The 26,843-nt window shown below is 42.1% G+C and overlaps 1 protein-coding gene across 1 annotated transcript; it reads left to right on the forward strand.

Annotated features, from left to right (window-relative positions):
• Window positions 1-7,482: 7,482 nt before the first annotated feature.
• On the forward strand, window positions 7,483-25,947 carry AQP11 (aquaporin 11). Its single transcript, XM_033204199.1, has 3 exons — window positions 7,483-8,435; window positions 20,686-20,802; window positions 25,591-25,947. Exons 1-3 carry the CDS (start codon window positions 7,817-7,819, stop codon window positions 25,668-25,670), a joined length of 816 nt encoding a protein of 271 aa, XP_033060090.1. The 5' UTR covers window positions 7,483-7,816; the 3' UTR covers window positions 25,671-25,947.
• The last annotated feature ends 896 nt before the right edge of the window (window positions 25,948-26,843 follow it).

Here is a 26,843-nt window from a genome sequence, read left to right on the forward strand (position 1 = left end):
CACAGCCTCCTGAGTAGCTGGGATTACAGGAACCCACCACCATGTGTGGCTAATTTTGTTTGTTTGTTTTGTTATTTTGAGACACAGTCTGGCGCTGTCACCAGGCTGGACTGCAGTGGTGTGATCTCGGCTCACTGCGACCTCCGCCTCCTGGGTTCAAACGATTTTCCTACCTCAGCCTCCTAAGTAGCTGGGACTATAGGCCCATGCCAACAGGCCTGGCTGATTTTTTGTATTTTTTAGTAGAGACGGGGTTTCACCGTGTTAGCCAGGATGGGCTCGATCTGACCTTGTGATCCGCCCGCCTTGGCCTCCCAAAGTGCTGGGATTAAATTTTTTGTATTTTTAGTAGAGACAGGGTTTCAGTATATTGGTCAGGCTGGTCTCGAACTCCTGACCTCCAGTGATCCAACCCCTCTTGCCCCCCCCAAAGTGCTGGGATTACGGTGTGAGCCACTGCACCCAGCCTGTGCTGTTTTTGTCAGGGCTTATTGTTTGGAAAATTAAATATCCTCTCTCAAAGAATGAAGGTTTTCACCTTTTCTTTGAAATCCTTGAGTTATCACTTTGGTTAAATGAATAACTTATTTACCAATGACCTGTGATTCTATTTTGTGATATCAAGTGTTTTAAACCTTTGATATTTGACAAACTTTCCAAAATCAAATTATAAATTATGTCTTTTTCTGATTTAATTAATCCTTTAAGATATTATTAATAGGTTCCCTAAAGTCCAAAAATGACATATTTGCCTTATCTGGTATAAAAACTATACAGGAATCATTGTCACATACAAAATAGTGTTTGGTTTTCTTTGGGCTACATTTGTACAAATATGTTACTGGTATATATTCCAAAATTATGGGAAACTCCTATAATTATAACTTAGTGTACACAGTGAGAGACATTTAGTGATATAACTTACTGTACATTATCCATAATAATTATAATTCTTATGTTAAATTATTGTGTGCCACAGAGGTAACAAATGTCCTTGTCAATTGTGTCTTTGACTATGGCTGCTCTAAAACTGTCATCCACAGACAACTGTTGTCTTGTTTTGGCCCTCTTTAGAAGGTGGTTTTATAATCAGCTACAGAACTCTAACAGGTGTTCTTAAATGTAGGGTTCTGATAACTTTGGAATTTGTGACATTAGAATAGAGGAAAAAAGAAACTTTTAGGACTCTTATGGAGAGCTGAAATGTTCATGAATATCAAGCAGAACAGGAGTTAATTGCATAAACTGAACTGATAGAAGACTAAAGTAATCTTTTTTACTTTTGCTTTAAATGTTGCTGATTTTTTTTTTCAGAGTCAAGGAAACTTTTCTTTTGAGCTATTGACAGCTTTTAACAATTTAGTATACTCCTATGACTAAAATTTGGAGCATATTTGTTTCTCTCTACCTGATTTCTCCAGAACTTGCAATCTATTTTTGAGTATGCTTCACTTATGGCAATACAGTAATTTGTACAAGTATAGTAAGAATCTGTTTTCATTTTGCAACAAGACACAAAAGGAGAAACTGGTTATTTTACCAAGGTTCTGACTCTAATAGTGTGCTTTCCTTTAAGGAATCAAACTTGACTTATGGAAGCCAATAAAGCTCCTTGCGGAAACTGGCCTCATACCTTCCCTGTACAGCGTTCCTGACCTGTGATAAGTAAAGAATGTCACTTTCTGACAGTCCCAGGAGCCCCAAGTTTACTTTGGAACCTCAAAAGCAGAGGATCATCCAACTTATAGGTATTTAATGGCACAAATCCATGGCTGGTCTCAGCTTTAAATAAAGGTCTTAGCCGGGTGCAGGGACTCACGCCTGTAATCCCAGCACTTTGGGAGGCTGAGGCAGGTGGATCATTTGAGGTCAGGAGTTTGAGACCAGCCTGGCCAACATGGTGAAATCCTGACTCTACTAAAAGCACAAAAATTAGCTGGGCATGGTGGCATGCACCTATAGTCCCAGCTATTTGGGTGGCTGAGGCAGGAGAATAGCTTGAACTTGGAAGGCAGAAGTTGCAGTGACCCCAGATGGTGCCACCGTACTCTAGCTTGGGGACAGAGTGAGACTCCATCTCAAAAAAGAAATTATAAAAAATTTTCAAAGATCTTATTTGGGATTCCTTCTACAGAACAAAGTTCCATCAAAGCCAATTTAAAAGTGTATTTGAAAAATAATTATTCTTGCTGTATTGTATACAAATAATTAGGCCAAGTATAATAAAGCAAATCAAATTACTAAAGACATGACTTGTCTTTAGTAAAAATGGGAAACTAGAGAAAGAAAAATTATGTTTTGAAAACTGTGGTACACCTGTTGTTAGATTCTAGTCTTGCCTAATGTTTTTCAATTTTCATTATTGTGGTACTATTTGGACAGAATTCTAATTTTTTTGTAGCTACATGTATTCGAAATAAGGTTTTCAACCTTTTCCCCCATTTTTTCTAGTTTGAAGTCATGGAAAACTAAGCTGTGCTTTCTTTTTATTATTTTTGAGACAGAGTCTTGCTCTGTCACCCAGGCTGGAGTGCAGTAGCACGATCTCAGCTCACTGCAACCTCTGCCTCCTGGGTTAAAGCAATTTTCCTGCCTCAGCCTCCTGAGTAGCTGGAATTACAGGCACCTGCCACCACACCCAGCTAATTTTTGTATTTTAGTAGAGATGGAGTTTCACTGTGTTGGCCAGGCTGGTCTCAAACTCCTGACCTCAAGTGATCCACCTGCCTCGGCCTCCCAAAATGCTGGGATTATAGGGGTGAGCCACCATCTCCAGACTAAGTTTTGCTTTCGTTTTTATTTATTTATTTTTATTTTTATTTTTTTCAGACAGAGTCTCACTCTGTCACCCAGGCTGAAGTGCAGTGGGGCAATCTCAGCTCACTGCAATCTCCACTTCCTGGATTGAAGCGCTTCTCCTGCCTCAGCCTCCCGAGTAGCTGGGATTACAGGTGTGCACCACCATGCCCAGCTAACTGTGCTTTCTTAAAGCCCTGCAAACTGAAGCCAGACAACTTAAATTTCACAAGAAAATAACAGCAATCTATTTACATACATAAGCCACTTTCATACTTGCCTATTGATGTATGGACTTCAGAGTAATCCAGCCTGTAATGATTTTCCAGGATTGTTCTTTTGTTTGTTGTTTTTCTCCCTTGCTCCCCCTGTTTTCTTTTCACAGGACATGAGACTTCACAATCTTCTAAAAATGAACTTTCCTAATAACTCAGGACCTACTCGTCTAGGAGTAAACCATCCTAGCCATGACAGATCAGACGAAACCTGAGACCACAAACTCATTTTCTCCTAAAATGCTTTTTCCAAAGGATTTTAAAAAAGGAAAGTGGGAAATGTGAAAGGAAAATATCTTATGTCCCCCAAATCACTAAGCTAAAGGGAAAAGTCAAACTGGAAACTGCTTAGGGCAAATCTGCCTCCCATTCTATTCAAAGTCACCCCTCTGCTCACTGAGATAAAAACATATCTGACTGCCTCTTTTGAGGAGGCTAATCAGAAACTTAAAAGAATGTAACCATTTTTCTCTTATGTACCTATGAACTGGAAGCCCCCTTCCTGCTTCAAGATGCCATGCCTTTCCAGACCGAACCAATGTTCTTCTTATGTATATTGATTGATGTTTCATGACTTCCTAAAATGTATAAAACCAAACTGTGCTCTGACCACCTTGGGTAAATGTCATCAGGACCTCCTGAGGCTGTGTCATAGGCATGCATCCTCAACCTTGGCGAAATAAACTTTCCAAATTAACTGAGACATGTCTCAGATTTTTGGAGTACACATCTGATAAAACACAATGAGAAAAATGTGGCATCAGTTCTGTGATATTCCTGCTAAAGATGCATACCCTGTGAGGCTGCATTGAGCTGCCATCACACACCCCTGCACTCCAGCCTTGGCAACACAGTGAGACCCTGTCTCAAAAAAAAAAAAAAAAAGACACTTCACCTACTATCTAGGAAACATTAGACAAACCCAAACTCAAGGAGGTTTTACAAAATAACTGATCTGTAACCTCAAAATTGTCCAGGTCATGAAAGTCAAGGAAGAGCTGAGGAACTTCTCCAGATTGAAGGACACTCATGAGACATGACACTAAATGCAATGTGCAATTCTGAATTGGATCCTTTTACTAAGAAGTACAATGTTGAGACAATTGGCAAAACTTGAATGGGATCTGAGGAGTAGATGGTGGTAACAATGTTAATTTCCTGATTTTGATAGTCTTATTATGGCTATGTAGGACACAGTTGTTTAAGAAAATACACCCTAAAATGTTCTGAGTAATTAGGCATAGTATCAACAACTAATTTTCAAATGGTTCAGGAAAAAAAATTTTTTGTACTATACTCGCAACTTTTCTGAAAGCCTGAGATTATTTCGAGATAAAATATTTTTTAAATGCAATTACTTAAATTCTTCCCATGTTTCTGCCCACGTAAACGTCAATCCAAAGGACATGTCTTCAGAAGCTTTTTTTTTTTTTTTTGAGATGGTGTCTTACCATGTTGCCCAGGCTGGAGTTTAGTGGCACAATCTTGGCTCGCTGCAACCTCCACGTCCCGGGTTCAAGCAAATCTCTTGCCTCAGCTTCCCGAGCAGCTGGGACTACAGGCGTGTGCCAACACGCCTAGCTAATTTTTGTATTTTAGTGGAGACAGTGTTTCACCATGTTGGCAAGGCTGGTCTCGAACTCCTGACCTCAGGTGATCCACCCACCTCGGTCTCCCACAGTGCTGGGATTACAGGTGTGAGCCACTGCGCTTGGCACAGAAGCTCTTAAACGCTTTATCTCCTTGCAGATGTTAATGAAATGCAATTCTGAATTTTGGCGGGTTTTTTCTACATTTCTCTGTCTTATCTGAAGCTTCAGTGCAAAATCCATGATTATTGAACTATCACCTATTTTACCTCCATTTTTACATATTAAACCTTATTAAGCACTACTATGTGCTGGGCCACGTACTAAATCTTTTTCAGGCATTATTTATTTTAACCTTGATCTCTTGCTACTTCCCCCCTTCATACTCCAGCCTAGAGCACGGGGACTCCTGTGGGCTTTCTCTCTGCGTGTTTGCAAAATGCAGTGCCTGTGCCTCTCTTTTTTCTCCCTCTTGTCTTCACTCCTTAACTCCTATTTATTCTTCAGGTTTCAGCTAGGATGACACTTTCTCCAAGGAGCCTTGCCTTAAGTCTGAGTGGGGGCCCCTCCCTGTGCCCAGGCCTCTCTTCTTTTACCATTGTACTTTTACACTATATTTTAATTTTCTGTTTTCTCTTCTGTTCCCTCTTCTATGCTTATTCAAGAGCAAGGACTGTTTTTACTGCTGTTTTACCAAAGCTATCAGAGGCCTTCATCCATGATGTCACTCTCAAGAGATTTTAATTAGTGATTTCTTGCTTCTGAAAATAGGAAGGTTGATTTGATGTAAAATATCCAATCACTAGTAATTAATTACGTTAATTTTGCCCTTGTTCTTTAATTAAAACAATGTCCAAAGTCCTTTTAATGACAATGTGTATTACGATGATACTAAAATTTCTTACCAAAGTCCAAAACACTGGTTTTCTACATGACTCTTCCAGGTAAAAGTGAGTTATCAGCAAAGCAGTAAATAAAATACATTCACATTAATCCTCAAGTGACTTCTAATCTAGGGGAGCACTGAAAGGGTTACATTCATAGGATTGATTTAAAGGCAACTTCTATAAACAGCAGTGACTTAAAAATAATTCTAATTTACTCTAAATTCTTTCTGGCCAGGCAATCAACACAGGAAAGAGAAAAGGTCTTGATTTTCTACTAATTTGTGTCTTGCAAAAGAATTTTTTTTTTTCCTTGAGACGGAGTCTCTGTTGCTCAAACTGCAGTGCCGTGGCGCTATATTGGCTCACTGCAACCTCCACCTGAATTAATTTTTTAAATTCAGAAAACATCTATTGGCACCACAGAAATCTTGGAGTTATAATAAAAGTGAACTCTATGTTATAAAAGGACAAGTCGAGATTGGTGAACAAAGCTGAAAAAACCAGCAAGAACACCTTCCAAGTCCTCTACCACTTGAAGTTAACGATTCCCATCATTTTTGTTCCTCTCTCCCTCCCCTCCAGCCCCACGAAACATGGACTCGCAGTCCACAGAGTCCAGTGGAGGCGCTGAGCAGCTGGAGAGTGACCCATTACACTGTGCCATTAGCACAGAATTGGTCTAGGCTGGGGTCTGAGGAAACCGACATTCTTTTCCACTCTGCACCCACAATAGGCCACCGCAGGGGACGAGCTGCTGGGACTCCAGAGCCGTGGACTCTGGCTGCTGGAACCTGCTATTGCCACTGTAAGCTACCATATAGTGAACATTTTCTACGTGTTGGGAACTGTTGTAAGTGGTTTTCATGTTTTGTTTTTGTTGTTGTTGTTTTTGAGACGGAGTTTCGCTCTTGTTGCCCAGGCTGGAGTGCAATGACGCGATCTCGGCTCACTGCAACCTCTGCCTCCTGGGTTCAAGCGATTCTCCTGCCTCATCCTCCGGAGTACCTGGGATGACAGGCATGGGCCACCATACCCGGCTAATTTTGTATTTTCAGTACAGACGGGATTTCTCATGTTGGTCAAGCTGGTCTCGAACTCCCGACCTCAGGTGATCCGCCCGTCTCGGCCTCCCAAAGTGCTGCGATTACAGGCGTGAGCCACCGCGCCCAGCCGAGCCTGGTTTGTTGTTGTTGTTGTTTCTAAAAACAGCGTCTCACTCTGTGGCCCAGGCGCGGGGTGCAGTGGCGAGATCTCGGCTCACCGCAGCCTGGAACTCCTGGGGTCTCCAGTTACCTGTTGTTTCCTCTTCACGTAGGAAGAGTGCATGTAACAGTAAGACACAACTCTTTCATATTATAGGTAAAGAGTTTATGCCAACGGTTATAGATACAGTCACACGCCAAAACTAGGCTACAATTCGAAGAATCACCGCTCAAGTTCTGGAAAAAAGAGGTGATGGTTGAACAACACTGTGAAGGTAATCGATGCCACTGAAACACGCTTAAACTGGTTAAAGTGGCGAATTTTGTCTGGCATATATTACCACCATTTTTAGCAATGTTTTTTGGCAGGTGACGAAAAGCAAGGCTCCAGGAGGCCCTGCGCACCGGTCTACGCCCACTAACTCACCCGCCCCCTGCGCCGTGTCTCCCTTCTCAATTTCAGTCGCCCCATTGATAAAAACGAGGTGGCTATCTGAGGTGGCCTTTAGCGGTCTTTCCAGCTCCACGGTTTTACAGTCTGGAGCCGGTAAAGAAAAACTCCAAGGTCCTCACTTCAAAGCAACCGTCGGAGCGCCGCCCCGCTCCTCTCCGCCCCGGGGTCCGAGAGCGGCCGCCCGCAGGGGCGCAGAGGCCGCAGCACGCGTGCGCAGTGGGCACCAAGAGCGCTGCGTCGTCCACGCCGCGCCCGGCCCTCCGCCGCCGCACCCGCCTGCAAGGCCCTGCGGGAGGCGGCAGAGGGCGGAGGGCGAGTTCGCTGAGGACGATTGCGCGGCGGGCTCGGCTGACCGTTGGCCCCTCGGCCGGCGCCCTAGCCGACCTCCCCTCGCCGCCCCGCGCCTCCCCGCCTCCCCGGCTCTGGTTCCAACACCCCAGCGCCGAGCTAGGGAGGCGGGGAGGACTCCCCAAGTGTGCCGCCCCGGGGCCTCCCGCTCGTCCCGCCCCGAGGGGCGTGAGGAGGGGAGGGGCTGCGGACTTCGGACTCGGGCCTGGAGACTGCCTCCTACCCAGAGCGGGAGCCCGCAACCCGCTCAGGCGGCGACAGAGCCATGTCGCCGCTGCTGGGGCTCTGGCCCGAGCTGCAGGACACCTGCACCTCTCTGGGACTGATGCTGTCGGTGGTGCTGCTCACAGGGCTGGCCCGCGTGGTCGCCCGGCAGCAGCTGCACAGGCCGGTGGCCCACGCCTTCGTCCTGGAGTTTCTAGCCACCTTCCAGCTCTGCTGCTGCACCCACGAGCTGCAACTGCTGAGCGAGCAGCACCCTGCGCACCCCACCTGGACGCTGACGCTCGTCTACTTCTTCTCGCTGGTGCATGGTCTGACTCTGGTGGGTACATCCAGCAACCCGTGCGGCGTGATGATGCAGATGATGCTGGGGGGCATGTCCCCAGAGACGGGCGCGGTGAGGCTATTGGCTCAGCTGGTTAGTGCCCTGTGCAGCAGGTACTGCACAAGCGCCCTGTGGAACTTGGGTCTGACCCAGTATCACGTCAGCGAGAGGAGCTTCGCTTGCAAGAATCCCATCCAAGTCGACTTGTTCAAAGCGGTCATCACAGAGGCCGTCTGCTCCTTTCTTTTCCACAGCGCTCTGCTGCACTTTCAGGAGGTCCGAACCAAGCTTCGTATCCACCTGCTGGCTGCACTCATCACCTTTTTGGTCTATGCAGGTTTGTCATTCCCACCAAATACTTGGCACTTCCAGAGCCTCTATGACATGAGGCTGTAAGTTCTTTACTAAAATACATTTGAAACCCTCTATCCCGCTATGATGTAAATGCTGGAATCCGTTATTCTAACCATTTTGCAGCCCGTTCTTAACCAGTAGGGCCGACACATAGCGCCTTTATGCAGTGCTTTTTTGAACACCCAGAGAAAGGAGCCACCTCTGTGCTGAAACAGATATTGTGAGATATTGCCAGGGGTTCAGATATCCTACAAGTGGTTTGTTTTAATGGTAGAAAGGAAAGATAACTTATTTATGCCAAGGTGCTATAGATCCTTTCGGATACTCTTACTGAAAAATGATCCTGGCTTTACAAAGTTCCTTTCGATTTAAAGCACAAGGCACATGATTGGTTAGTATAACAGCGGAGAGTAGGAATTTTGTAGTTCCATTCTAGTCCTATAAATTACTTAAAGTCATTTCTTATTTCCTTAATTCATTTTGAGTTATGAAATTTCTTATTTTAATAATTCATTTTGAGTTATACATGAACTTTTAAGTGACCTATCAAGAAAAATGTGTTTAAATGAGAACTTGCTTCAAATTAAAGATGCTTTTTAAAATATAACTCCTGAGAAATCTGTTGATTTCTTTTAAACCATTTGTTTACTTTGAAAGATCTCAGATGCAGTGGGCAATCTAGTCCTAAATGGGAGGAGGAAATCCAAAACACAAGTATTTAATGATGAAATGTGCCATGTTAAATGCGTACAACAGAATATATTTATTGTGGCTACATCTAAATTATAAAAGACTGGAGGCAGAAATTACAACAAAGGAAATGTGTGGTAATAGTTATCTTCTGCCCATTAAAAGTGAAACCATGACTAGAAGCAAACTTCAAGATTATAAGGACTCCTAAACATGTACTTGACCTTCTAGGGTAAAAATGAAAGCCTTCAGCCGGGCGCGGTGGCTCACGCCTGTAATCCCAGCACTTTGGGCGGCCGAGGTGGGTGGATCACCAGAGGTCAGGAGTTTGCGACCAGCCTGGCCAACATGGTGAAACGCTGTCTCTACTAAAAATACAAAAAAAAATTTAGCCGGGCGTGATGGCGGGCGCCTGTAATCTCAGCTAGTCGGGAGGCTGAGGCAGGAGAATTGCTGGAAACCGGGAGGCAGAGGTTGCAGTGAGCGGAGATCGCGCCCTTGTACTCCAGCCCGGGCAACAACAGTGAGAATCTGTCTCAAAAAAAAAAAGAAAAGAAAAGAAAGAAAGAAAGCCTTCCCAATCAATTTCCCCTTCTTTAGGTGTAGTACCACTTTTTAAGTAGACATAAATGGAAATAAGTGGTGTAGGAGAGTGAAAGGGGCCGGGCGCGGTGGCTCACGCCTGTCATCCTAACACTTTGGGAGGCCAAGGCGGGTGGATCGCTTGAGCCCAGGAGTTCGAGACTAGCCTGGGCAACACAGAGAAATCCCATCTCTACAAAAAATACAAAAATTAGCCGGGCGTGCTGGTGCGCACTTGTAGTCCCAACTACTTGGGAGGATCACCTAATTCCAGGAGGTTGAGGCTGTGGTGAGCTGTGATAGTACCACTGCACTCCAGCCTGGGTTATTTAACAGAGACCCTGTCTGTCTCAAAAGAAAAAAAAAAAAAAAGAAAAAGTGACAGGTACAGGCATATTTGAGGGATTGGTGAGTAGTTGCTTATTTATTGAAGTGTTAGATTTTAGCTAAAGCAGAAACATCCCCTGTATATGAACAAAATTGTCACTGCAAAAAAGTTATGCCATGGTTTACCTCTGTATTTCTACAATTAAAAGCAGTAAAAACTTAAAAGAATTTTTAAATCAATAGAACATCAACTACAGTTGGATTTTTCAAAACCTATGTTCCTCTTCCCTCTCTTGATTAGCCTGAAGTTGATATTCTTTGTCTACTTTTAATACATATTTATGATTCCATAGATAATACTGTATATATTAGCCATTTCCTATTTTATCAGTGACAAAAATTTTGAGAGAAGAGACACAGATAATATTTGGAGTTATAGATCCAGTCATAGATATAAGGAAAGTTATTAGAAGGAATCTGTAAAATATCAACTTAAGAGATCAAAAATACTGCCCTTTTTTTCTTGAAATGAGGGTACTAATTGATGTGGGAGAGGGAGAGTATAAAGGGATCACTAGAGCAGTGGTTCTCTCTGTATTAAAGTCACCTGGGGAGCTCTTTAAACATGCTTACTTATTCTGGGCTCAAAGATTAAAAATCCAATTGCTCTGGCAAGGGGCCTAGGCAGCAACAGATGTTAAACCTTCACAGGTGATCCCATTATGAAACCAAGGTAAAGAAGCACTGCTTTAGGAGTCTAGACCTGCACTGTGCAATTCAGTAGCCACTAGCAGCATGTGGTTATTTACACTTAAATTAACTGAAATTAGATTCAAAGTAGCCACATTTCAAGTGGTCAGTTGTCAAATTGTGATGTAGCTAGTGACTACAGTATTGGACAGTGCTAGACTCTGTTTGCCTGGGTAGAACAAAATAGACAATTGTTGATTACTACTAGTTACAGAAATTTATAATGCAGTAGATCTTCCCTTTTTTTGTTTTCTGCCAATATAAGGGAGATAAGAATATTCAGTTGTCAGCTGTTACAGGCCAAGCATTTTGCTAGGTAATTTATGAGAGTTATCTTAATTAATCCTTACAAGAACCCATCGATTGGCCGGGCGCGGTGGCTCAAGCCTGTAATCCCAGCACTTTGGGAGGCCGAGACGGGCGGATCACGAGGTCAGGAGATCGAGACCATCCTGGCTAACATGGTGAAACCCCGTCTCTACTAAAAATACAAAAAAAAAAAAAATTAGCCGGGCGAGGTGGCGGGCGCCTGTAGTCCCAGCTACTCGGGAGGCTGAGGCAGGAGAATGGCGGGAACCCGGGAGGCGGAGCTTGCAGTGAGCTGAGATCCGGCCACTGTACTCCAGCCCGGGCGACAGAGCGAGACTCCGTCTCAAAAAAAAAAAAAAAAAAAAATAACCCATCCATGAATACATTCTTCCCATTTTAAGTAAAGTAAATGAGGCCGGGGCCGGGCGCGGTGGCTCAAGCCTGTAATCCAGCACTTTGGGAGGCCGAGACGGGCAGATCACGAGGTCAGGAGATCGAGACCATCCTGGCTAACACGGTGAAACCCCGTCTCTACTAAAAAAATACAAAAAACTAGCCGGGCGAGGTGGTGGGCGCCTGTAGTCCCAGCTACTCGGGAGGCTGAGGCAGGAGAATGGCGTAAACCCGGGAGGCGGAGCTTGCAGTGAGCTGAGATCCGGCCACCGCACTCCAGCCTGGGCGACAGAGCGAGACTCCGTCTCAAAAAAAAAAAAAAGTAAATGAGGCCCAGAAAAGTGAAATGACTTGTCCAAGCTTACATAACTAGACTGTGCTAGAACCATGGTTCCAAATGGCACTAAAGCTCGTACAGATTCATTATCAGCATTTCCACAGTGTGCTCCTCAAAAGTTACAAAACTAGACACAATTAAATATATTCAGCCATAAAAAGAACTGAGTTATGATATATACTACAACATGAATGAACCTCAAAAATATTATGCTAAGCAAAATAAGCCAGACACAGTAAGACAAATACTGTGTGGCTCTACGTACACAAAATGTCTAGAATAGGTAAATTCATAGAGACAGAAAGTAGAATAGAGTTACCAGGGACTGTGGGGAGGAGGGAGCAATGGGGACTTACTGTTTAATGGGTACAAAGTTTCTGTTTATGTTATGAAAACCTTTCAAAATGGTGCTGCTGGTGAAACAGCATGGTGAATGTAATACCAATAATACACTTAAAAATGGCTAAAATGGCATACTTTATGTTATATATATGTTTCACCACAATTTATACAATTTTTTTTTTTTTTTTTTTTTTTTTTGAGGCGGAGTCTCGCTCTGTCTCCCGGACTGGAGTGCAGTGGCCGGATCTCAGCTCACTGCAAGCTCCGCCTCCCGGGTTTACGCCATTCTCCTGCCTCAGCCTCCCGAGTAGCTGGGACTACAGGCGCCCGCCACCTCGCCCAGCTAGTTTTTGTATTTTTAGTAGAGACGGGGTTTCACCGTGTTAGCCAGGATGGTCTCGATCTCCTGACCTCGTGATCCGCCCGTCTCGGCCTCCCAAAGTGCTGGGATTACAGGCTTGAGCCACCGCGCCCGGCAATTTATACAATTTTTAAGTTACAAAATGATGTTCCCAAATAAATTTGGCAGACACTGGATTAAACAGGTTTTCTAATTTTAAGACTTCATAGAGCCTTTACTATGCTTCTATGTATTGTGAACCTCCAAGAGGAGGATTTGGAGCACAGTTTTTCAAACTTATGAGATCGTCTTGTCTAGGAGCATATAGCAGAAGAGAACATACTTTGGGAAATGCTGCACTAAGCCCCATCTCTCCCTTTCATTTTCTATGGCTATAAGTCATAACTTTGGAACAGAGTTGTTACAAATAGGACTGTCTTGGGACAGTTGGCTAAGTCAGGCATCATTACAAGTTATTTTGAATGTCTTTTTTAAACTTCTAACATACTACAAGTACAGATTTGACAAAGGTGCATATTGGGAGATTTCTTTCATTTGCATTTTAAGGGCAGTCAGAAGTCACCAATACAGAGTACATCAAAATAACTGATTATGTATTTTAGGATTACAGAACATAAGCGTCCAGCAACATAGCTACAGGCTCCTAGGATAGCCAGTGACCAAGTGTCTGTGTATTTATTGATTTAGCACCCCAAATTTTGATGGACACATGGAGCCTCAGTTATGTCATTACCATGTGTCATGTATTAACTGGCTCCCCTAATAGTGTAAAAAAAAAAAAAAAAGAAAGAAAAGGCTGTGTGGTTTATTAACATATTAGAGCTATAAACTGTTAATCAGATTTCAAGCAAATCTTTCTTTGGGTTCTGGAAAAAGTTAGTTCAATGAACAGTTTGAGAGAGCTGCATTCATTTTTATGCATAATTAGATATTGAAAAACATGTGGGCTGGATGTGGTGGCTCATGCCTAAAATCCCACCACTTTGGGAGGCCAAAGCAGGTGGATTACCTGAGGTCAGGAGTTTGAGACCAGCCTGACCAACATGGAGAAACCCCACCTCTACTAAAAATACAAAATTAGCTGGGCATGCTGGTGCATGCTTGTAATCCCAGCTACTCAGGAGGCAGAGGCAGGAGAATTGCTTGAACCTGGGAGGCAGAGGTTGCAGTGAGCTGAGATTACGCCATTGCACTCCAGCCTGGGCAACAAGAGCAAAACCATCTCAAAAAAAGAAAAAAAGAAAGAAAAACATCTGTTATTTTACACGTGTCAATTGTCTTTATTACCGCATACTGTTCATTTCTTTCATAGAATTTTAAATTATATTGTTTTCTGACACAACGCCTGTTTTTGTCTACCAGATGATAAGCTTTGAGTCTATAGACCACGTTTGTTTTATTTGTCATAACGTATATCAAGATCTTAGCATAGGACCTGGTACAAAGTAAACAGTATTTTAAGAATAAGTGAACAAACTAGCAAATATTCTGTTTACTCTAAAAACTTGTACAGAAAGAAATAATACGGCAGGTGTGGTGGCTCATACCTGTAATCCCAGCACTTTGGGAGGCTGAGGCGGGCAGATCACCTGAGGTTGGGAGTTTGAGACCAGCCTGACCAACATAGAGAAACCCTGTCTCTACTAAAAATACAAAATTAGCCAGGCGTGGTGGTGCACACCTGTAATCCCAGCTACTAGGGAGGCTGAGGCAGGAGAATCGCTTGAACCCGGGAGGTGGAAGTGGGAGGATCCCCTGAGTCCTGGAGGCGGAGGTTGCAGTGAGCCAAGATCATGCCACTGTACTTCAGCCTGAGCAACAGAGCAAGACTCAGTCTCAAAAAAAAAAAAAAAAGAAGGGAACATATGTTCTTTTTAAATAGGAGCTATTATCAATTTACAAATGAAAAACACCTTCAAAGGTCCAAAATTTATTTTGTTATGCCAGTATAATATAGTGGTTAAGGCTGGGTGTAATGGCTCATGCCTGTAATCCCAGCACTTTGGGAGACGGAGGCGGGTGGATCACCTGAGGTCAGGAGTTCAAGAACAGCCTGTAGATTCATAATCTGAATCAACATGACCACCCATAGCCTATTCATTAGCCTCATTACTCTACTATTCTTTAACCAATTCAATGCCAACATGGTGAAGCCCCGTCTCTCCTAAAAATACCAAAATTAGCCTGGCATGGTGGTGGTCGCTTGTACTCCCAGCTACTTGGAGGCTGAGGCAGTAGAATTGCTTGAACCTGGGAGGCAGAGGTTGCAGCAAGCTGATATCACACCAGTGCACTCTAGCCTGGGCAACAAAGCGAGACTATGTCTCAATTAAAAAAAAAAATTATATATATATGTATATATATATGTGTGTGTGTATATATATGTGTGTATATATATGTGTGTGTGTGTGTATATATGTGTGTGTGTGTGTATATATGTGTGTGTGTGTGTATGTGTGTATATATATATATATATATATATATATAGTGGTTAAGGCCAGGTATGGTGGCTCATGTCTGTAATCCCAGAACTGGGGGGTCAAGGCAAGAGGACTGCATGAGGCCAGCAGTTTGAGACCAGTCTGGGCAACGTAGCAAGACCCTGTCTCTGCAAAAAGTGTTTTAACTGAGCCAGGTATGGTGGTGCACACCTGTAGTCTTAGCTACTTGAGAGGCTGAGGCAGTAAGATTGCTTGAGCCCTGGAGTTTGAGGCTATATTGAGTCATAATTTCATCACTGCACTCCAGCCTGGGTGAAACAGTGACATCTGTTTTGATTAAAAAAAAAAAAAAGACTGTGCCCTTAGGCTGGGTACTTATTTTGGGCCTCACTTTCCTCATCTCTAAAATGAGGAATACTATCTCATAAGACTAGTATGAGGAATAATAATTCAAGTTTGTAGCATAGTACCTGCCATATACGAAGTGCTTGGGAAATAGTGACTTTTTGTTATTATTTCCCTCTATATTTCCAACAGGATTCCAGTATAATTTGATCATTTTTGCATATAATTTGATGAGTTTTATTGCTCACAACTCCTTCTGGGATAAATTCAGGAAAATGTAAGTTGTAACTTTTATAAAGAAATTTGTCCATTGCAAATAAGTCAAAGATTTTGGTACAAATCCCTAGATGTTCCCCACAACATCTGAGAACAGTCTAATGTCACTCTTCCAGGTCTGTAAGAATAACAATTAATTTGAAAACAGGCCAGGCACAGTGGCTCATGCCTGTAATCCCAGCACTTTGGGAGGCCGAGGTGGGCAGATCGCTTGAGGCCAGGAGTTTGAGACCAGCCTGCCCAACATGGCGAAACCCAGTCTCTACTTAAAATACAAAAATTAGCTGGGCATGGTGGCTCATGCCTGCAGTCTCAGCTACTCAGGAAACTGAGGCATGAGAATCACTTGAACCTGGGAGGTGGAGGTTGCAGTGAGGTGACATTGCACCAGTGCACTCCAGCCTGGGTGGCAGAGTGAGAATCTCTCAAAAAAAGAAAAGAAAAGAAAACAGCTAGCTAGCTAGCTTAGTTAGTAACATTAGAATATCAACAGAATACAAACCAGAAATGAAAAGTGGAGTTTGGAGATGCAAACTTTGAAATTATTTGCCTAGTAATGTCTGGGAGTAGAGATTGAATTTGGGGAAAACAAACAGGCTTGTCATTAGAGAGGTATTTTCAACTCCTGACAATGACATTTTATCAGAGCTCATCATGGTCTGATAACACTCCTTTTGCTTTGCTTACGTGCTCATTAAAATGGGTGCTCTGGAGAGGGAAGACAAATATTCCAGTTACTAGAAAGCTAGCTTCCACTCTAAATTAATAAAGATACCTTCCAGCTTCTACATGAGTTATGTGATTTTAACTAGTATTCTTCTGTCACAAAGAATTTTATTCCCTTCAGGAATACTGAGAAACTTTAGCACCTAAAATGGCCAGATTTGAGACTTAGCCTCTGGCTGTGGTTATTTCACCAAATCCATGCTGTCCTCTGACTCTTGGCAGTGGACTAGCTGGATCTCCCGGTTATACCTCTTCTTCAACATGCATGATTGTCATCTCCCCTTCAAATGTCAATAAATAGTAACTTGTTTTTGGAAGCCACCTTCTGATAGTTCCGTGCCTGATGATTCTTTAAAAAATAATTCATGTTTAATGACACATTACGTGATATGTTCTTTATGTAAAAAATTCAAAGACTGAAGTGCCTTTTGACTGCCATCCTCCATGCCTCCGTGCCTGACTCCTCTCCTTCCCCGTCTACTCTTACTTCTAGGGTAATCCTTATCTCTGATGTTTGTGTTACAACCTTCCAAACTGTTTTTTTTGTTGTTGTTTGGGGTTTTTTGGGGATGGAGTATTGCTCTGTCACCCAGGCTAGAGTGCAGTGGTACAGTCTCGGCTCACTGCAACCTCTGTATCGCAGGTTCAGACGATGGTCCTGCCTCAGCCTCCTGAGTAGCTGGGATTAAAGGCGACCGCCACCACACCTGGCTTGTTTGTGTGTGTGTGTTTTTTTTTTTTTTTGAGACAAAGTTTCACTCTTGTTGCCCAGCCTAGAGTGCAATGGCGCGATCCTGGCTCACCGCAACCTCTGCCTCCTCAAACGATTTTCCTGCCTCAGCCTCCCGAGTAGCTGGGATTACAGGCATGCGCCACCACGCCCAGTTAATTTTGTATTTTTTGTAGAGACAGGGTTTCTCCATGCTGGTCAGTCTGGTCTTGAACTTCCGACCTCAGGTGATCCTCCCCCCTCAGCCTCCCAAAGTGCTGGGATTACAGGCATGAGCCACCATGCCTGGCCACACCTGGCTAATTTTTTTTTCTTTTATCTTTTTCCTCCGGAGTAGCTGGGATTACAGGCACCTGCTACCACACCCACTAATTTTTTTAAAAAAATTTATTTTTAAAAAAATTATACTTTAAGATCTTGCTAGTTCTTTGCTACAATAAACAATCTTGTAGAGCTGGGTGCAGTGGTTCCTGTAATCCCAGCACTTTGGGAGGCTTAGGCGGGTGGATCACGAGGCCAGGAGATCAAGACCATCCTGACTAACACAGTGAAACCCCGTCTCTATTAAAAATACAGAAAATTAGCTGGGCGTGGTGGTGGGCGCCTGTAGTCCCAGCTACTTGGGAGGCTGAGGCAGGAGAATGGTGTGAACCTGGGAGGCGGAGCTTGCGGTGAGCCAAGATCTCGCCACTGCACTCCAGCCTGGGCGACAGAGCGAGACTTTGTCTCAAAATATATATATATATATATATATATATAGTGTATATGTCTTCTCATACACAAATACCGGTGTTTCTATAGGACAGCAATTCTCAACTTGGGGACAGTTTTCTCCCCAGGGGACATTTTTGGTTGTTACAATGTGGGGAGAGGGAATAAGCCACTGCCATCTAAGTAGAGGCCAGGGATGCTGCTAAACATACTACGGTACACAGGACAGCTCACAACAAAGAATTATCCAGTAAGACATTAAAGCCAATGCCATGTTTTTGGCTTTTGTTAACACAGAACCCACACCTGACATGGATTTCTGTATCAGTTAACTATTGCTGTGTAACACACCATTCAAAACTTTTTTTTTTTTTTTTTTTTGAGACGGGTTCTCACTCTGTCACCCAGGCTGGAGAGCAGTGGCACAATCTCAACTCACAGCAACCTCAACCTCTGCAGGCTCAGGTTATTCTCCTACCTTAGCCTCCCAAGTAGCTGGGACCACAGGCATGTGGCACCACACCCAGCTAATTTTTGTATTTCTTATAGAAATGGGGTTTTGCAAGGCCGGGCGCGGTGGCTCAAGCCTGTAATCCCAGCACTTTGGGAGGCCAAGACGGGTGGATCACGAGGTCAGGAGATCGAGACCATCCTGGCTAACACCGTGAAACCCCGTCTCTACTAAAAAATACAAAAAAGCCGGGCGAGGTGGCGGGCGCCTGTAGTTCCAGCTACTCGGGAGGCTGAGGCAGGAGAATGGCATAAACCCGGGAGGGGGAGCTTGCAGTGAGCTGAGATCCAGCCACTGCACTCCAGCCTGGGCAATAGAGCGAGACTCCATCTCAAAAAAAAAAAAAAAAAAAAAAATGGGGTTTTGCTATGTTGCCTGAGCTGGTTACAAACTCCTGGGCTCAAGTGATCCAACAGCTTCAGCCTTCCAAAGTGTTAGGATTACAGGCATGAGCCACCATGCCTGGCCCCAAAACTGAGAATAACTTATTTTTCATGATTCTGTGGGTTATAGACGGGCAGTTCCTCTGAGATCACTCATGTAGCTGCATTCAACTGGACAGTGGTGAGGCTGGAAAGCCCAAGGCAGCCTCACTTATGTGTCTGGCAGTTGTCAGCTGTCATCTAAGATGCCTCAGTTCTCTTCCGTGTGGCCTTCCATCCTCCAGCAGCCCAGACCAACAAACTCACATGGTCAGGGCATTCTTCCAAGAGAGCAAAAAGTGGAAGCTGATGCGTTTATTGAGACATGAACCTAGAATTCACACAGCATCACTCCTACCACATTCAGAATTCACATAGCCCTACTCTGCTCCATTCTATCTATCAACACAAGTTGCAAAGCCAGCTCATTTTCAAGAGAGGGAAAGTAGACAACCTCTTGCTGGAAGAAGCAGCTACCACTAAGTCACCTGATCAGAACTGCTGTGTGGGGATGAGAAGATTAGGAAGTGAAGTTGTTTAAGTTTTAGGATGGTATAAGACTGATCGGTGGTGTTCATCTTAGATGCAGTGGAAAACCTTCAGTATACCATGGCCTTGAATACTGAAGTAAACTAATTGAGGGTAATGATTCAGTCCATTTTTATCAATACATGCCTAAAAGTCACAGGTCATTTATATTATCATAGGTCATATTACGTTATATTGTAAATGTCTGTGTGAGTCTTTATCTTTCTGCCTATGGTATCTAGTACACAGGAACTCAGTAAGTTTTTGTGGAATCAAACTGAAATGACTAGCTGCCAACCAGACAATTCTGTTCACCCTTAGCAGTTGCAGGTTTAACATTCCAGGATTTGACTATTCAAGAATGATTCTGAAGGTCCATGATATCATTTATAATTGCTGAGTCATGAATATGAATCATGCTGTGAGGCTGGTACGCTAGAAAAAACTCGTAGCTATTGAGTGAGCTTAGTTCATTGCTCAATATCTTCATCTCGACACAGCTTCATTGTTCTCGGCCTATTCAAGTGTGAAATCTCAGTAGTGAAATCTTATGAAAGGGCCACTTAATTTCCATGAAAACAGGCTACAGTGGTGCACGTCAATAATAAAACTTGTGAAGATCTCAAGATCTATCTCTGTGGCTGAGTAAAAGAGGCAGAGGTGTGCCTTGGAAAGCTTCCACTTGGAAAAACTGCTGAAAATGTCACCGTCTGAGGGATGCTCTTAGGCTGGACTTTGAAAATGCTCTTAGGCTGGACTTTGAAAAGCGAAGACACAGCTCTGTGGAGTACTGCTGGACAGGCATCCAGCCTCCTCTACGGTTCCTTACCTGTGTGGTCAGACTATAGACTCCTAGGCCCCACATCAGAGAGATACCCTGGGTGCAGAGCTGGAACACACATCCTAAAAAGTAGCCAACAGTTATAATTTCTGCTTATCTGTCATGACTACTCCCGGTCACTTCTTAAGGGTTCTGCTGACAAGTGAAAATGGAACCAATGATAAAGCTTTGGTCTGTTGGTCCATTTTACCTTTTATTTTCAATACAAAGTTATGCTTGTACCCAAAGGATCTTGGGGCATTGTATCTATTTAACTATATTTTCATTTTACCTTTATTATTACTCATTCATTTAAACTGATGAATGTTCAGGGCAGCCAAATCTATTTTATAAAACTGTAGGAATAGTAATAGAGCACATTAACTTTCAGTGTCCATTTTATAGTCTATAGGAAAAGCCCTGGGTTCAAACTTTAATGTCCTTTGTCTTTTTTTTTGTACCTGGCATATAATCTATGATTATAGTCTAAAATATGCCAGGTGATTCTGCAAAGGAAGATCACAGACTAAGAATACCTAAAATAAAAGTCACATTAAGTAACCATTTATTTCCAGTTACAAGAAAATGTAAGATAAATCATTTGGAATCACTCTGCTTAAAATCTATTACAGGAGGAAGTCTAACAGGAGCTGTATTTAATCCAGCTTTGGCACTTTCGCTACATTTCATGTGTTTTGATGAAGCATTTCCTCAGTTTTTTATAGTATACTGGCTGGCTCCTTCTTTAGGTAAGCATATTTTAATTTAATATGTCGGAAGGATTAGGGTATTTTAAAATATGATATGTGTATATTATTGTAACATGTCAATTTCCAAAGCCAGAGCAGGCACAAAACAGAAAATGAAAAAGGTAGTTAACATGCCTGAAATGATACTTTGTGTAGTATCCTTTAAAACTGTTTTTATCTTTAAAGAAACAGTATCTAGTTAAGGGTAGTCAGTTTCAGAGATCTGAGCACCAAAAAAGCAAAGAGTGCTTACTTCCCTTCAAATATAATCTTTTTTTTTTTTTTTGCTAAAGAAATTTGTTTTTTCACATTTGTGATCTCCAGATAAAGTATCATTTAGTTCATTTGACTCATTTTGCAGAAAAGCATCTCATGAAACAGTGAATACCCGTATTAAGTATAGTTTAAAAGTTATCCACAAGTTACATTCCTGTTATTTTTATTTTATTGTTTTTGTTTTGCTTTTTTTTTTTTCGAGACAGGGTCTGTCTTTGTCACGCAGGCTTGAGTGCAGTGGCATGATCATAGCCATAGCTCACAGTGCTTGAACTCCTGGGCACAAGCAATCCTCCTGCCTTAGTCTCCTGAGTAGCTGGGATGACAGGCATGTGCCACCACACCTAGCTAATTTGTGTATATTTTGTAGAGATGAAGTCTTGCTATGTTGCTCAGGCTACATTCCAGTTATTTCTATTTGGATCAGATATATAAACTCTTTATAAAGATGGGTCAAATAACACACAAAATTATACAATATACAAAAAATTATTATGTATTTCTTATGCATTACTTATATAAAGTTATCAGCATTTCTTGATTTTGTTAAGTCATCTGTTTTAAGCCTGGTTATAACTCATAACTGTAAGTGAATATGAAGATGCTTGGCCCTCCATTAATTCACTCTTCTTTTTATCCAGTTAGCATATTGTTTCTTGTTAGTCATTTTCTTTAAAACATACACACACATACACAGAAGGCAACACAGAAGGGAAGTGCCACAACAGGTTTGAAGAGTCAATCACACTTTACTCTTCCTGTTTACCTTCCATTCCTCTATCTCACATTTATGTTATTGTCATGCTCAGTATCATATTGTTATGCTCAATGATATCTATAGGCCTCAACATAGAGTATCAAAGAAAAATTGGTTTTAAATGCTAGTAATATAACTTTTGGTCAGTTCTGAGTGCTAGTATTTTCCAATAACGTCTTTAAAGAAAAATTTTCTCTGTTTTTAGGCCGGGCGTGGTGGCTCACGCCTGTGATCCCAGCACTTTGGGAGGCCGAGGTGGGCGGATCACGAGGTCAGGAGATTGAGACCATCCTGGCTAACACGGTGAAACCCCGTCTCTACTAAAAAAAATTAGCCGGGTGTGGTGGCGGGCGCCTGTAGTCCCAGCTACTCAGGAGGCTGAGGCAGGAGAATGGCGTAAACCCGGAGATAGAGCCTACAGTGACCCCAGATCACGCCACTGTACTCCAGCCTGGGTGACAGAGAAAGACTCCATCTCAAAAAATCCATTTTAAAGTTAAAAAGGTCACTAATGTAAAGAAGTTAAGAAGTTAACAAGGTCTAATTGGGCAGGCCTACTTGTAGTTTTTATATGAAAAAATTCCCCCAGTATGTCTGGAGACTAACATATATTAACATGATTTATTTGTTAGCATGCTCCAACTACAATTGTAATAGTAGGCTAAGGTAGAGGTCCCCAACCTCTAGGCTGCAGACCAGTACAGTCCGTGGCCTGTTAGCAACCAGGCCACACAGCAGGAGGTGAGTGGCAGTCAAGCTTACAAAGCCCATCTCCTGTCAGATCAGCGGTGGCATTAGATTCTCATAGGAGCATGAACCTTATTGTGAACTCAGCATGTGAACGATCTAGGTTACACGCTGCTTATGAGAATCTAACTAATGCCTGATGATCCAAGGTGGAACAGTTTCATCCCAAAACCATGCCCCCAGTCCATGGAAAAACTGTCTTCCAGGAAACCAGTCCCTGGTGCAAAAAAGGTTGGGGATCACTGTGTTAAGGAATTATTTCATCCATTACTTGACAGAACATTAAAAACTGTAGCCAAGTAGGCTGGGTGCGGTGGCTCATGCCTGTAATCCCAGCACTTTGGGAGGCCGAGGTGGGTGGATCACCTGAAGTCAGGAGTTTGAGCCCAGTCTGGCCAACTCTACTAAAAATACAAAAATTAGCTGGGCGTGATGATGCATGCCTGTAATCCCAGCTACTCGGGAGGCTGAGGCAGGAGAATCGCCTGAACTCAGGAGTTGGAGGTTGCAGTGAGCCGAGATCGCACTATTGCACTCTAGCCTGGGTGACAGGAGTTCAAGCCTTGGCCTGCCAAAGTGCTGAGATTATAGGTATGAGCCACCATGCTTGCCTGAGATCAAACATTTTCAAATTCATATGATCCTTTTTATATTTAGCTTGTTGAAAATATGTATTCCAAGATTCTTATTTGGTCTAAGGACCCCTGCCTTTTAAAATAAACCCAACATAAAATTTGTATTATATTTTTGGTTTAAAGAGGCATGTTTGTATATTTCTTTCTGAGATTTATGAATTAGAATAAAGGCATCCTTCAATATATGTAGATAAAAGACATGTATGTAAATAAATGATGATTTTTAGAATACTGCATTCTAGCCTGCCATTGAATTTTGTCATATATTGAAGTTACCTTCTCACTGGAAAACAAAAAAAATGGCTCCAAATGAAATAAAGAAATAAAGCGACACATTATATAACTCTGAAAAGAATGGGAAAAAATAAATTATAAATTAAAAGAATCATTCAGAGTTAAGAGATGAGGAGTCCAAACTAAAAATAAAAACAAACACCCCAAAACAAACACCACTCAACTACCAAAGTTACATTAATTAGGCAGTGCCAGGGGAGTGAGACAGAGGAAAGAGTAATCCCAAGATATCCACCTTCTTTCCTTTCTTGACCAAGCAGGAAGCAAACTCTTCTTGGGAGTCATAGTCCATATTCTTCCTTGTTTCTCATCACAGCAGAGATAATTATAATTCCTCTAATGGCCCCTGCCATCTTCCCAAATTAAAAATTTAGAAACGTGACTATAAGGATGAATATGTGGCCTGGTGTGGTAGTATATGCATGTAGTCTCAGCTACTTGGCAGGCTGAGGTAGGAGAATCACCTGAGCCCAGGAAGTCGAGGCTGCAGTGAGCCGAGATCGTACCACTGCACTCCAGCCTGAGTGATGGGAGTGTGACCCTGTCTCAAAAAAAAAGAAAAAAAAAAAAATATATATATATATATATAATATAGTATTCTCTAGTCTATACATTTCATACAGTGAAAAGTGGAAAATTCTATTTGCTTCTATGAAAGTACAATTCAATTTTTGGAAAAAAATTTAAATGTAATATCTTATTTTCTAGTTCTGACTTTATAAAAAATGACAAAAAAATTGTGGGTCAGTTAACATAAAGGTTGTTTCTGATATTTTTTCATTTAAAGCCTTTGGTTGCAAACAGACTCATCTTTCACAAATATGTTAAGGTATCTGAGTGCTTGCAAAACCTTAAGGTTTTTTGTTGTTGCAAACAGAACATAATTTCAAATGTGCATGTGACAAAACTTGTTTTCAGTCTGAATTTAAACTGATCTAGGGCTCTAAGCCTGAATACATTCAGATCAAGATGAAAAATTAACCACTGCAGATTTACTTTTCAGGATAGTGACTTGAGCCCTCACTCTCCTTAGTCCCTATTTCACACTGAAAAATTGACCAACAGCTACATGCCAGATTTCTCTGTTGTAATTCTCAGAAATGAAGAGTACTAATATGTGAATTTTCAAAACATTTTTGGCTGGGTACAATGACTTACGCCTGTAATCCTAGCACTTTGGGAGTCCAAGGCGGGTGAATCAAGAGTTCAAGACCAGACTGGCCAACATAGTGAAACCCCGTCTCTACTAAAAATACAAAAATTAGCCAGGCGTGGTGGCGGGCGCCTGTAATCCCAGCTACTCAGGAGGTTGAGGCAGGAGAACGGCTTGAACCCGGGAGACAGAAGTTGCAGTGAGCCAAGATCACACCACTTCACTCCAGCCTGGGCGAAAGAGCGAAACTCTGTCTCAAAAACAAACAAACAAACAACAATTTTGTATTATATTTAAGATTTAAACTTCCACCATCGACTGAAATTTTGTTTTAGATATTTTATTTGCTTGACACATCTCTAAAAGCGGTTAATTGTCAGTTAAATAAGGTTGAGATAAAAATGAAAAAAAAAAAGCTGTTAATGGTTGAGATTAATGAAAAAGGAGAGACTGGAGGAAGTAACCTAACATTGTTTTTATTTGAGCATTCTAAGTGAAAACTCCGAATGCTTTCAGTTGCATTATTCTCCAGGTATGTCCCTGGGGCACGGAGGGAAGGCAGAGTGTTACCATTTTAAAGAGAAGACAATGAAGACCCAAGTCTAGGGTTCTTAGCAAGTCAGTAACAGAGCCAGAACTAAAACTATACATCTTTGGATTTGGTTTATCCTTTGAATTCATTAGATCCTATTGGTTTTGCCAAATGCATACTGTTTTTAAGGATTCACGGTTGAAGAAAAAATAATCTAAGAATATTCGATTTAAATATCTAACATGTTTCATGTAGAATTGATGTAACAATTCTTTAAGCATAGCTTTCCACACAGCTAGGTATATAATTGTATAAAATTTTAAAAATATACCCTCCTAGTGATTATGAACTTCCTTAAAGATTGTTTTTTATTTTACTGTATTTTGTCTTTCAGGTATATTGTTGATGATTTTGATGTTCAGCTTTTTCCTTCCATGGCTGCATAACAACCATACAATTAATAAAAAGGAATAAATACTGTTACAAAGACTCAGACTAATATACAGGACAGTCCAGCTGGATGTGATAAAGATTTTATCACCTCATATGGAAAACACTGGCTGCACTGGATTCATCAGTGTTAACTTCCTTTGAGGAAGCTGCCTTATAGTTTTCATCACTGGGACTTAAACAAAAAATTACTGTGAAAATGAGGTATCCTGTACTTCTCAGTTAAGACTTGTTCTTTGAGTGATGTATTAAATGCTGCTAGAAAAGCCTCATTACATTAAACATAAATCAATCTTAAATGGTAATTGTTAACTCTGATGAAAAATGAGTACAGGATGAGAAGGGAAGTAGTGGTGGTAGTAAGACCAAAGAATTTGTGTATCAAGTGTCACCCAAATGAACAGAATTTTTTTTTTTTTTTTTTTTTTTTGAGGCGGAGTCTCACTCTGTCACCCGGACTGGAGTGCAGTGGCCAGATCTCAGCTTACTGCAAGCTCCGCCTCCCGGGTTTACACCATTCTCCTGCCTCAGCCTCCCGAGTAGCTGGGACTACAGGCGCCCGCCACCTCGCCCAGCTAGTTTTTGTATTTTTAGTAGAGACGGGGTTTCACTGTGTTAGCCAGGATGGTCTCGAACTCCTGACCTCGTGATCCGCCCGTCTCGGCCTCCCAAAGTGCTGGGATTACAGGCTTGAGCCACCACGCCCGGCCAAATGAACAGAATTTTTAACTGTAAGTACAACCCATCAACTTACAGAACTGGCGAGAGGATACTTTCAGCCACCACCTCACACAATGATACCATCAAGCAGTGTCATCTTTCAGCAGGAAAGTCGCTTTTAGAAGTAGAATATATATTCACTCACATATAAGCAATTTCCTACATTTTAAGTACATTATAATCTAATATCTAAAATATTTTCTCTAAATAGACCATCTCACTAGCTCTAGCCAAGTGGTTATTCTTTAATAGAATATACTAAAACAAAACACCCATACGAAGTCAGGATTTAAGCTTTTCACATTCTCCTTTGAGCCAACAGCTAGCTACCTTATGAAGTAGGGAGGGCATGTATTTTTAATCTCCATTTTACAGATAAGGAAACTAAGCCTAGATGGGTTTGCTGCCCTGGCTTAGATCACATAGAGCCAAATACCATCTCTAGTCTTTGACTTCAATCCAAATATTCTTCTCGGT

The sequence above is a fragment of the Trachypithecus francoisi genome, unplaced genomic scaffold (assembly GCF_009764315.1).
Source record: "Trachypithecus francoisi isolate TF-2019V2 unplaced genomic scaffold, Tfra_2.0 Lachesis_group8, whole genome shotgun sequence".
Taxonomy (NCBI): Eukaryota; Metazoa; Chordata; class Mammalia; order Primates; family Cercopithecidae; genus Trachypithecus; species Trachypithecus francoisi.

Coding starts and splice junctions, on each gene's coding strand:
- AQP11 (XM_033204199.1), top strand. CDS start 7,817: ATGTCGCCGCTGCTGGGGCTCTGGCCCGAGCTGCAGGACACCTGCACC. Junction 8,436..20,685: donor CACCTTTTTGGTCTATGCAG/GTTTGTCATTCC, acceptor AATCTATTACAG/GAGGAAGTCTAACAGGAGCT. Junction 20,803..25,590: donor CTGGCTGGCTCCTTCTTTAG/GTAAGCATATTT, acceptor TTTGTCTTTCAG/GTATATTGTTGATGATTTTG.